The following is a 13,324-nucleotide window of genomic DNA, read 5'->3' on the forward strand; positions in this document are numbered from 1 at the left end:
TCTTCCTGCTGTGTCCTAATAGGGTGGAAAGAGGAACAGGCAATGAGCTCTTTAATGTCTCTTTATAAATGCACTGGTCCTATTCACGAGTAATCAACACCCATGACTCAGTCCTCTCAAGGTCTGCATCTGCAGGAACATCCTATTAGAGAATACCAAATCTACCGAAGCTTATTTGAGAAGTAGCTATTTATCTTGTTTGATTTTTTTGAGACAGTCTCATCCTGTCACCCAGGCTGGAGTGCAGTGGCACGATCCCGGTTCACTGCAACCTCCGCCTCCCAGGTTCAAAGGTTTTCTGCCTCTAGACTACCAAGTACCTGGGATTACAGGCTCCCTCCATGACGACCAGCTAATTTTTTTGTATTTTTAATAGAGATGGGGTTTCACCATGTTGTCCAGGCTGGTCTTGAACTCCTGACCTCACGATTCACCTGCCTCAGCCTGCCAAAGTGCTGGGATCACAGGCCTGTGACACTGCACCCGGCTGTTAGTCAATTCTCATTCCTTATAATGCTGTGTATTTTCTTGACCTCATATATCAGAAGGTAGTGACCTTAACATGTATTTCAGGTCTTATGTTGTATGCTTATGGTAAGTACAAGTTTTGGCTCTTTTCTTAAGAGGGAATTGTTTAGAATTCTTCAACCTGTATAAATCTACTTATTATTTTCTGGCTTGTTTTATCATGGATTGCAGTATTTGATTAATTGATTTTTATGACTTTACATGTGAGTTTTCGGTATGTGGTATGCAATATAACTGACACACTCCCCCCATTAATGTCACAAAGTGCCACAGGTTGCAGTGGCTCAGCCTGTAATCCCATGTCTTTGGGAGGGCGAGACATATGGATCACCTGAGGTCAGCAGTTTGAGACCAGCCTAGCCAACATAGTGAAACCCCATCTCTACTAAAAAATGCAAAAATTAGCTGAGCATGGTGGCACGTGCCTGTAATCCCAGGTGCTCAGGACCTAAGGCAAGAGACTCATATGAACCCCAGCGCGGAGGTTGCATGAAGCCAAGATCATGCCATTGCACTCCACCCTGGGTGACAGAGCGAGACTCTATCTGAAAAAAATAAAAATATATAAAATTGAAAAAAAGTCCCAGCATGCCTGTTCCACATGGATATAGGTAATTTTGTAACAGTTATTCAGAAAAATACCGCATTAACATTTTCTTTTTTTTGAGATGGAATCTCACTCTGTCACCCAGGGTGGAGTGCAGTGGTGTGATCTCAACTCACCACAATCTTTGGCTCCTGAGTTGAAATGATTATCCTGCCTTAGCCTCCCAAGTAGCTGGAATTACAGGCGCCTGCGACCACGCTTGGCTAGTTTTTGTATTTTTAGTACAGACAGGGTTTCTCCATGTTGGCCGGGATGGTCAAACTCCTGACCTGAGATGATCTGCCTACCTCGGCCTCTGGAAGTACTGGGATTATAGGCACGAGCCACCACACCCTGCCTTTTTTCTTTTTCTTTTTCTTTTTTTTTTTTTTTGTTGAGATGGAGGCTCATTTTGTCACCTGGGCTGGAGTGTAGTGGTGTAATATTGGCTCACTGAAACCTTTGCCTTTTGGCTTAACGCAATTCTTGTGACACAGCCTTTGGAATAGCTAGGAGTACAGGTGCAGGCCGCCATACCTGGCTAATTTTTGTAATCTTTTGTTATCTTGTCAGTGCTATGATTGTTTGACAATACAGAATTTCTATTGATTTTGGTTCTCCTTACAACAGCATGTTGTGGATTATTTACCAATATGGTATATTGTGTGATTCTTTAGCATTTATTTGTATACACTAAATATGCTGTAAATATGAAGAATATATATTTTTATATTTTGATGTGACAGTGATGTGTTTTTTTGCAAACTGATACACTTTAGGGTCACAGTGGAAAAACACTCCTTTCTTTAGACTCACACATGTTTGTGCCCTGTCAGTGTCTTGTCGTGATATTGGGAATAGGCTTCTGTAGAAATGATTTGAAGTACATGTAATTGCCCTTTATTTATTAAAGTATCTTACTGCTTTTGTGTTCATCAGCATTGAAGATCATGTTTGGGAAGTTTAAAATAAGTATTGTTTTTCATGTCATTTTTACACATTTCAGTATTATATACCATCTGTACTTAATTGGAAACCTATTGGTGTTTAAATTTTGTAGATATCTCTTCCAAATGCATGTTGAAGACGTTGTCATCAACAGGGCAAGGCAATACAGAAGTCATCCTCATTGGGACATTGCAAAGACAAGCAAGTCATCACACTGGAGAGTTTTGCTTCCAGAAAATTGAGAAAGACATTCATGGCTTCGAGTTGCAGTGGAAAGAAGATGAAACAAATGGTCATGCAGCACCCATGACAGAAATCAAAGAGTTGACTGGTAGTACAGACCGACATGATCAAAGGCATGCTGGAAACAAGTCTATTAAAGATCAGCTTGGATCAAGCTTCCATTCACATCTGCCTGAACTGCACATATTTCAGCTTGAAGGGAAAATTGATAATCAAGTTGTGAAATCTGTCAACGATGCTTCCTCAGTTTCAACATCCCAAAGAATTCCTTTTAGGCCCAAAACCCGTATTTCTAATAAGTATGGAAATAATTCCCTCCATTCTTCATTACTCACACAAAAATGGGAAGTACACATGAGAGAAAAATCTTTCCATTATATAGAGAGTGGCAAATCCTTTAATTGTAGCTCACTTTTAAAAAAACATCAGATAATCCACTTAGAAGGGAAACAATGTAAATGTGATATATGTGGGAAGGTCTTTAATCAGAAGCGATACCTTGCATGCCATCGTAGATGTCACATTGGTGAGAAACCTTACAAGTGTAATGAGTGTGGTAAGACCTTTGGTCACAATTCATCCCTCTTCATTAACAAGGCACTTCATACAGGTGATAAACCTTATAAATGTGAAGAATGTGACAAAGTTTTCAGTCGCAAATCACATCTTGAAGCAGGGGAGATAATTTATACTGGAGAGAAAACATACAAATGTAAGGTTTGTGACAAAGCTTTCACGTGTAATTCATACCTGGCAAAACATACTATAATTCACACAGGAGAGAAACCTTACAAGTGTGATGAATGTGGCAAGGTTTTTAATCGACTATCAACCCTTTCACGCCATCGTAGACTTCATACTGGAGAGAAACCTTTTGAATGTGAAGAATGTGACAAAGTTTTCAGCCGCAAATCACACCTTGAAAGACATAAGAGGATTCATACTGGAGAGAAACCATACAAATGTAAAGTTTGTGACAAGGCTTTCGCATATAATTCATACCTGGGAAAACATAGTATAATTCACACTGGAGAGAAACCTTACAAGTGTAATGAATGTGGCAAGGTTTTTAATCAACAATCAACTCTTGCACGGCATCTTAGACTTCATAGTGCAGAGAAACCGTATAAATGTGAAGACTGTGACAAAGTTTTCAGGTGCAAATCACACCTTGAAAGACATAGGAGGATTCATACTGGAGAGAAACCATACAAATGTAAGGTTTGTGACAAGGCTTTCCGGAGTGATTCATGCATTACAGAACATCAGAGAGTTCATACTGGAGAGAAACCTTACACATGTAATGAATGTGGCAAGGTTTTTAGTACAAAAGCAAACCTTGCATGTCATCATAAACTTCATACTGCAGAGAAACCTTACAAATGTGAAGAATGTGAGAAAGTTTTCAGTCGCAAATCACACCTGGAAAGACATAGGAGGATTCATACTGGAGAGAAACCATACAAATGTAAGGATTGTGACAAGGCTTTCCGGAGGGATTCACACCTGGCACAACATCAGAGAGTTCACACTGGAGAGAAACCTTACAAGTGTAATGAGTGTGGCAAAACCTTCCGTCAGACATCATCCCTTATAATCCATCGTAGGCTTCATACTGGAGAGAAACCTTACAAGTGTAATGAGTGTAGCAAGACCTTCAGTCAGATGTCATCCCTTGTATACCATCATAGACTTCATAGTGGAGAGAAACCTTACAAGTGTAATGAATGTGGCAAAGTTTTTAATCAACAAGCACACCTTGCACAGCATCAGAGAGTTCATACTGGAGAGAAACCTTACAAGTGTAATGAGTGCGGCAAGGCTTTCAGTCAGATGTCAAACCTTGTATACCATCGTAGACTTCATAGTGGAGAGAAACCTTAAAAGTGTAATGAGAGTGGCAACACCTTCCATCACAATTCAACCCTTGTAGGTCATAAAGCCATTCGTACTGGAGGGAAACCTTACAAGTGTAATGAATGTGGCAAGGTTTTTAATCAAAAAGCAACCCTTGCACATCATCGTAGACTTCATACTGGAGAGAACTTTACAGATGGGAAGAATGTGACAAAGTTTTCAGTCGCAAATGAAACCTTGAAACGCATAAGAAAATTCATACTGAAGAGAAACCATACAGATGTAAGGTTTGTGACAAGATTTTCACATATAATTCATACCTGGCAAAACATCCTAGAATTCACACTGGAGAGAAACCTTAGAAGTGTAATGAATGTGGCAACACCTTTGGTCAAAATTCACACCTTGTAATTCAAAAGACAATTCATACTGGAGAGAAACCTTACAAGTGGAATGAATGTGGCATGGTTTTAAATCAACAATCACACCTTGCAAGTCATCATAGACTTCATACTGCAGAGAAATCTTAAAAATGTGAAGACTGTGACAAAGTTTTCAGTCACAAATCACAGCTTGAAAGGATAATTCATACTGGAGAAAAACCATACTAATGTAAGGTTTGTAACAAGGCTTTTGGGAGTGATTCACACCTGGCAAAACATACCAGAATTAACACTGGAGAGAAACCTTACAAGTGCAATGAGCGTGGCAAAGTCTTTAGTGGGCAGTCACCACTTATTCACCATCAAGCAATCCATAGTATACAGAAAGTTAACTAATGTAATGATTGTCACAAAGTTTTCAGTAATGCTACAATCATTACAAATCATTGGAGAATGCATAATGAAGAGAGATCTTACAAGTGTAATAAATGTGGCAAATTTTTCAGACATCGTTCATATCTTGCAGTTCTTTGTCAAACTCATGCTGGAGAGAAACCTTATAAATGTCATGATTGTGGCAAGGTCCTCAGTCAAGTTTCATCCTATGCAAAACATAGGAGAATTCATACAGGAGAGAAACCTCACACGTGTGATGATTGTGGCAAAGCCTTTACTTCACGTTCACATCTCAATTGGCATCAGGAAATCCGTACTGGACAGAAATCTTACAAATGTCATCAGTGTGGTGAGGTCTTCAGTCTGAGGTCGCTCCTTACAGAACATCGGAAAATTCATTTTGGAGACAGTTATTTCAAATGTGATGAGTATAGCAAACCATCAAGCGTTAATTGACATTACAGTCAAACAAGCATTGACCTGAGTTTGAGTTGGCTTAACATTGAGTTCAAGCATGAGTTGACATTAAACTGTTTATGTTAAGAGGATTGGGCTGGGTGCTGTGGCTCATGCCTGTAATGCCAGCATTTTGAGAGGCCAAGACAGGTAGGTCACTGGAGGTTAAAAGTTTGAGAACAGCCTGGCCAACAGATGGGAGCCACTTTTCCTGGCCTGTATTTTCATTTCTTTTTTTTTTTTTTTGAGATGGAGTCTTGCTGTGTCACCCAGGTTGGAGTGCAGTGGCATGATCTCGGCTCACTGCAACCTCCGCCTCCCAGGTTCAAGTGATTCTCCTGCCTCAGTCTCCAAGTAACCGGGACTACAGGTGCGTGCCACCATGCCTGGGTAATTCTTTGTGTTTTTAGTAGAGACTGGGTTTCACCGTGTTCGCCTGGATGATCTTGATTTTTTTTTTTTTTTTTTTTTTTTTTACGGAGTCTCGCTGTGCTCCCAGGCTGGAGTGCAGTGGCGTGATCTCGGCTCACTGCAAGCTCCGCCTCCCGGGTTCACGCCTCCCGAGTAGCTGGGACTACAGGCGCCCGCCACCTCGCCCGGCTAGTTTTTTGTATTTTTAGTAGAGACAGGGTTTCACCGTGTTAGCCAGGATGGTCTCGATCTCCTGACCTCGTGATCCGCCCGTCTCGGCCTCCCAGAGTGCTGGGATTACAGGCTTGAGCCACCGCGCCCGGCCAATCTTGATTTTTTGACCTTATGATCCACCTGCCTCCACCTCCCAAAGTGCCGAGATTATGAGTGTGAGCCACCGTGACTGGCCTGTTTTTTGTTTTTTTAACAAAAAGTTTTATGAATTTCTATGGGTATTGTATTGAATCTAAATCACATTTGGTTATGTAATCATTGAGCAATACTAATTTTTCCAATCAATATGGGTTGTGTATGTATTTATACATGTTTTTAATCATTTTGATCAATGTTTGTAGATTTCAAGGTACAAGCTTCTCACCTTTATGTTTATTCCTAAATGTTTCTTACTTTAAGCTCTTTAGCAAATGGAAGTGGTTTTAATTTTCTTTTAAAATTATTTATTGTTAATGTATGAAAATTAAACTAATTTTTGGTGCTGTTATTCTATTCTGCAAATACACTGAATGTGTTCCAGTTGTACTTTGGTTGACTCTGTGATTTTCTTCACAGAAGATCATGCTGTCTACAAACAAATAGGATTTTACTTCTTTCTTTCTGATTTGGATGAGTTTGATTTCTTTTGCTATTTCATTGCTCTGGCTAGGACAGCCAGTATTGATTGAATAGAAGGGGTGGAGCATTCTTGCATCACGTGAGATCCTACAGGAAAAGCATTCCATTTTCCCTGATTGGTTATTTCCACTGTGGTCATTTCATGGATTGTCTTTGTATTGTTGAGGTAAATTTCCTTCTTTATCTATTTTGCTTAGGATTTCCATGATGACTGGACGTTGAATTTTGTGAAATGCTTTTTCTCCAAGTATTGAGATGATGTGGTTTCCATCTTTCATTCTGTTCAAGTGGAATATCACATTGAATTGCTTGAATATGTTGAACCATCCTTACATCTCAGAAATAAGTGGCACTTGAATATCTACAATCCATTTTATATCGTCTTGAATACAGTTTGCTAGTACAAGGGGTCTTCAAGAAGTTCATGAAAAATACATGTTATGAGAAAATTGTGCATGACGTCACATTTTTTTGCACCAAAATAAAATGGTACAAATTTGTTATGTGTAAACAGGGTCTAGTTTGAGGCACTCAGAAGGGTAAGATGAGTTTGAAAAGAGACTCCATCAAAGCAATGTAAATTCTGCTAAAATTGAAAGAAGAAGAAACGTTGAATTTACAATGAGACCAGATGCAGTGGCTCAGGCCTGTAATCCCAGCACTTTCAGAGATCAAGACAGGTAGGTCACATGAGCCCTGGTATTCAAGACCAGCCTGGACAGAATGGTGAAACCCCTTCTTCACAAAAAATACAAAAAGTAGCTGAGCATGGTGGCACATGCCTGCTGGTTCAGCTTCTCTGGAGTTTGTAGTGGGAGGGTGGCTTGAGCCCAGGAGGTAGAGGCTGCAGGGAGCCATGATCATGCCACTGCACTCCAGCTGGGGTGACAGAGTGAGATAGTGTCTCAAGAAATGAATATGCTGAAGTTTGGGTAGAGGGACAATTAAATCATTGATGTTTTGTGAAAAGGTTATGGGGATGATGCCCAAAATAAATCATTAGTTTGGATAACTCATTTTAAGTTGAGACAAGACAATGTTGAAAGTGATGCATGGAGTGGCAGGTAGACCATTCATATCAGTTTTACAGACAAAAATAAATCTTGTTTGTGCTGCGATGAAGAGGACTGACAGCTAACAGCAGAAAGAATAGTCAGGAGTTTGAGACCAGCCTGGATAACATGCTGAATCCCCATCCCTACTAAGAATACAACAATTGGCCGGGCGCAGTGGCTCAAGCCTGTAATCCCAGCACTTTGGGAGGCCGAGACGGGCGGATCACGAGGTCAGGAGATCGAGACCATCCTGGCTAACACAGTGAAACCCCGTCTCTACTAAAAAATACAAAAAACTAGCCAGGCGAGGTGGCGGGCGCCTGTAGTCCCAGCTACTCGGGAGGCTGAGGCAGGAGAATGGCGTAAACCCGGGAGGCGGAGCTTGCAGTGAGCTGAGATCCGGCCACTGCACTCCAGCCTGGGCGACAGAGCCAGACTCCGTCCCAAAAAAAAAAAAAAAAAAAAAAGGTTACAACAATTAGCTGGGCATGGTGGTGGCCACCTGTAATCTTAGCTACTCGGGGGGCTGAGACATGAGAATCGCTTCAATCCAGGAGGCGGACGTTGCAATGAGTCGAGATCGTGCACCTGCACTCCAGCTGGGCAACAGAGCTAAACTCTGTCTCAAAATAAAATAAAATAAAATAAAATAAATAAAATAAAACTGCTTCTCAAATAAGCTTTGGTAGAATCATAAGGGGTCACATCATTGTTTTCCAACTATGATATGTGTTGAAAAATTTGTTCTTTGACCACACATTTTATTAGATTTTTTTTTAACCATTATTAATGGTTTTTCTCTGAAATGTATTGTGTTCAGGTTACATTGAGGACTGCGTGCTTTCTAGTCTGTATCATATATTGGAAACATTTTCTGGTACCTGATAAATGATTAGTTTGTTTCAATGTGTACTTGATAAAGATATCACGGAACTTTTTTCTTTATGCTAACATCAAAATTTAGTTCAAGTGGCCATGATTCCATTTTATTTCTTTATGTCATCTGATTAAATGGTGAGCTGTGAGCTTCTAAGTCATCGTTCCCCTCATGTTCCTCTGGTCCATAATATTTGCAGATGTTGAAGGATGGGCTGGATTGACCTGGAACCTTGTTCCACTGGAGCCCATGTGTTCATGAAGAAAACATTTGCTCAGATCTCCTTTTACCGCTGCTTCTTTTTCAGTGTTTTAAACACTTATGGCTATGTGTTCACAATTGTATTTATTTTGAACGTTTCACAATCATTTTTCTGGGAAAATAATTACATGTTTAGGATTCATGCCATCAGAACCTTAGACATTGAAAGAGACACTTCATTTGCTCAGGTATATAAAATGGTACTGAAATGTTTTCCTTCTTTTTGAGACAAGAATGTCACTCTGTCACCCATACTTGAGTGCAGGGACACGATCTTGGCTCACTGCACCCTCCACCTCCCAGGCCCAGTGATCCACCTTAGTCAGCCTCCCAGATAACTGAGACCACAGATGCACACCACCACACCAGGCCAATTTTCTGTACTTTTGGTAGCGACGGGGTTTTACCAAGTCTCCCAGGTTGGTTTCAAACTCCTGGGCTCAATGGTCTACCCACTCCAGCCTCCCAAAATGCTACGATTACAGGGTTAGCCACCATGCCCGGCCCATTGTGGAATTTTCTAGAGAAGGAAAACCAACACAGCCTATTGGCACTTCCAGCCATCACATGGGAATCAGCCACACCTCCTGACTCAACTCAGAGCTTCTCAGGATACCTTGGTGAAGTGTCTCCTGCTCGGAACAGCTGACACAACCTGTAATGTACAGGTGGGGAATAAGACCAGAAAAGCTCAGTCAGAGTGACACTGACCCCTGAAATACTTCGCCAAATAGTGTGTGGCTTTTCCTGTAGGAGAGGGTAATGCTCAGGTGTAATTTGAATTTTAAATGGATTCCTGTCCTCCCAAAATGTAAAAAACACAAATACCAGAATGGAAAAAACAGGATTAGACTCAAATCATCTTGAACCTATTCTTGTCTCTGTCCACACCTACTGCTTTTCCTAATCTCATCTCACAGCTTTAACCCACCTACACGGCTCCATGTCCCCTGCAGGTTTCTTCCCTGAGCTCTACAATCCTGTGTCCTGTTGTCTCCTCAGCTCTCTGCTGGGACATCAAACTGGCATCTCCACATTCACGTGACCATAAGTGACTTCCTAAACTCCCAAACACATTCCCTTACAGTCCTACAGATCTCAGATGAGGGTGACTGTGTACTTCCGGGGACTTAGCCAAACTTGACAGCATGTATTTTAAGTATGGGGGATAAATTATATTATTTGTAAGTGTTGTCATTTATACTGTAAAGAGAAAGTTGCATGTATACATAAAAGGAGTGAGAAAATACATCAATTCCAACCTTCTTTTGCGGTGTGGGGGAAAAATGTTTGGAGACCTCATCCCTGTGGATCTGGGCTCCCAGGACCCCTCTGACCTCACCTCCTGCATGCGTCCCTCTCGCTTTCTCTGCTCCAGCCATGCAGGCCTCTTTCCTTTTTCTGGGACTGAGGTTTCTCCCATCTCAGGGCCTTCAACTGTGCTGTCCCTCTGCCTAGTACTCTGTGGCCACTGAGCTGCGAGTGACAAGCAGAGTTTCTTCCCCAAGTCTTTGTTCTGACATCACTTTTACTATGGAGAACTTTATGTTCTCCCACAGCCCCCCATTTGTCATGACAGCTCCACCTTCACCCCCACCTCTGGTCCATGTTGCCTGTTCTATGTGATTCTTTTTGCTCCCTCGCTGTTCACTGGATCCTGGTGAGGACAAGTCTCTAAGCAGAGAGCAGAGCCAGAAGGTGGGGCTGTGCTGGGCTGGCGCCCTCTGAGTGGAGCTCAACCCTGACTTTACATTGGGGTTCTCAGGCATTTTGCAAATACATCTTTTATGCTGTTTTATCAGAGATTGCTATTTTCACAGTATGGGACCCACCCTCAACAATACCTACAATGACACAGGTGATTCTCATCGGTGTCCAGCATTGAACGTCAAGGCAGTTTCCTCCATGTTGAGAGCTGAGATCAGCCTGTGATCCACAGGGAGGTGAGGGGACTGTGCTCTGTGTGGGGTTTGGTTAGGGCCAGATCTGTGCCCTGAAGGTCTCTCTCCTGCTGCAGCATGTGTGTGGACTTTTCCAGGAGGGGAGCAAGATCTGAAAACGGGTCAAGGTTACCCTTGTAGATCGTCCCGTGGCACGTTCTTATCTCTGCATGATCTCTGGTGCAGTGGGCAGCAGAGGACCGTCCGTCTCCAGGGTGAGATCTCCCCTGTGTGTGTGTTTTGTCACAGGAAAGGAGGGAGTGATTTCTAAACATTAAATCTCTGATGTTTTTTCACATACAGGATTTCCAAAGACTCATGTTACATGAGGAAGCCACCAAGAAGAGGAAAGAAAAGGATCCAGGGATGGCTCTTGCTCAGGTGAGTGATATTCCTCGGTGGATTCTGCTGTCACTTTCCTTTCTGAAATGCCAGGTATTGTGGTAGCCAGTCTTCTGTGAGTCTGAAGCATCCTCCTCACACGTTTGCTGGCGCTCACCCATGCCTTTTCTCAGTCCTTGTCATCTTCACTTAAATTCCATCTCCTATAACCTAGTGAATGAGGTTAGGAAGAGGCTCCCTTGGGCATGGTCCTGGGAAGGGCTCACACCAGACATGGATGGAGATGGGGTGTGGGTCCCGTGGTGTCAGTGATGTTGGGCAGCAGGGATTGTTTGGGGGCCACATCTGGATGCATGTTTAACTCTTTTTGGACCAGATCAGAGAATCTATATATGAAAGTCATACGTTAATGTACCTTGGTTTCTGGTAAATTCTGGAAAATGAGGCAAACTAAGGTATATATTTTGTGTCTGATTTTGTAATGCATTTGAAGCTACACTAGTGAGTCAATATGTCTCTGACTCCAAACTTTCTTTTTTAAGAGACCAATGTCACTCTGGGCCCAGTATGGAGTGCAGTGGAACAATTCTAGTTTACAGTAGCCTCAGATTCGTGGGCTCAAGTGATCTTCACATTAGCCTGCCAAGGAGGTAGAATGACAGACAGACATGTGCCATCATGCCAGGCTAATTCTAATTTCAGAGAAGGTGAGAAAGAGCTATGTACAGAATGAAAGAGCTATGTACAGAATGAAAGAGCTATGTACAGAATGAAAGAGCTATGTACAGAGAAGGAGCTATGTACAGAATGTGATGATGAAATGATAACATGTTGCTTTCTCTGTTTAGAAGATAACAAATTTAATATTCATTTAAATTATACAGGTGAGAATGAGAGTTGCAAAGCTCCTGTGTCTAAGTGTGGTGCATTTTATAATTATGGCGGCAGAGGCGAGCTTCCCTTTGTAACCCCTCTTCAGCCAGAGAACAGTGACTTGACTCATTAGTTGTGGATCCTCCTCTTCCCTTTACATGGATGGGGTGGGGAGTGGGGGAGTGAAGTAGGGTAAGATGCGACTGAGTCTCTTACTACAACGAACGTGCATAAAAGGAATATTAAAAGTACATTTGTCCTCTTTTTTAAAATAAGTTTCTTTTTTTCTAGTTCCTCTCATTTCATTAGTTGTTTTTTATTTTGTAGTTTTAATTTTTTTTTTTTTTTTGAGTCATTCTCATTGTTGCCCAGGCTGGAGTGCAGTGGCCGGATCACAGCTCACTGCAGCTGCAACCTCCTGGGCTCAAGTGATTTTCCCACCTCAGCCTCTGGAGTAGCTGGGACCACAGGCACACCCAAGCAGGCCCGCTTAATGTTTGTATTATTAATATTAATATTATTATTACGCTCTCTTTGTCACCCTGACTGGAATGCAGAGGAACGATCCTGGCTCACTGCAATCTCTGCCTCCCAAGGCCAAGCCATTCTCCTGCCTCAGCCTCCCGAGTATCTGGAATTACAGGCATGCATCACCACACTAGGCTAATTTTTGTATTTTTAGTAGAGATGGTGTTTCTCCATGTTTGCCAGGCTGGTCTCGAACTCATGATCTCAAACATTCTGCCCCCCTTAGCCTTACAAAGTGCTGGGATTACAGGCATGAGCCACTTAGCATGACCAGATATTTGTGTTTTTTCTAGATGCCGGATATTGCCACATTGTCCAGGCTGGTTTTGAACTCCTAAGCTCAAGATACACCTGTGTCAGCCTCTCAAACTGATGGGATTACAGGCATAAGCCACCACACGCAGCCTGTTTTTTATTTAAAAATAAAAAACTGAAATAAGTTTTGGTAGAATTTTTTTTTGAGACCGAGTCTTGCTGTCATCCAGGCTGGAGTTCAGTGGTATGATCTCGGCTCACTGCAACCTCTGCATCCTGTGATCAAATAATTCTCCTGCCTTACCCACTTGAGTATCTGGGATTATAGGTGTGCGCCACCTCACCAGGCAAATTTTTCTTTTTTTTTGTTTCATTTTGGTTTGAGACTGAGTTTTGCTCTTGTTGCTGAGGCTAGAGTGCAATGGCATGATCTTGGCTCACTGCAACCTCCACCTCCTGGGTTCAAGCAATTCCCCTGCCTCAGCCTTCCTAGTAGCTGGGACTACAGGCACATGCTGCAGAGCTTCTTTACT

The 13,324-nt window shown here is 42.0% G+C and overlaps 1 protein-coding gene across 10 annotated transcripts in view; it reads left to right on the forward strand.

The window, feature by feature from the left end:
• LOC105539572 (zinc finger protein 28) overlaps window positions 1–5,636 on the forward strand; it is a 31,870-nt gene extending 26,234 nt beyond the window's left edge. For all 10 annotated transcript variants that reach the window (XM_011979920.1, XM_011979950.1, XM_011979933.1 and 7 more), the window contains one exon: window positions 2,175–5,636. In XM_011979920.1, the coding sequence (XP_011835310.1) occupies window positions 2,192–4,189 (1,998 nt within the window). In that variant the 5' untranslated portion in view covers window positions 2,175–2,191 and the 3' untranslated portion in view covers window positions 4,190–5,636. The remainder of the gene's footprint in view (window positions 1–2,174) is intronic.
• Window positions 5,637–13,324: the final 7,688 nt, after the last annotated feature.

This window comes from Mandrillus leucophaeus, unplaced genomic scaffold (assembly GCF_000951045.1).
Source record: "Mandrillus leucophaeus isolate KB7577 unplaced genomic scaffold, Mleu.le_1.0 Scaffold104, whole genome shotgun sequence".
NCBI lineage: Eukaryota > Metazoa > Chordata > Mammalia > Primates > Cercopithecidae > Mandrillus > Mandrillus leucophaeus.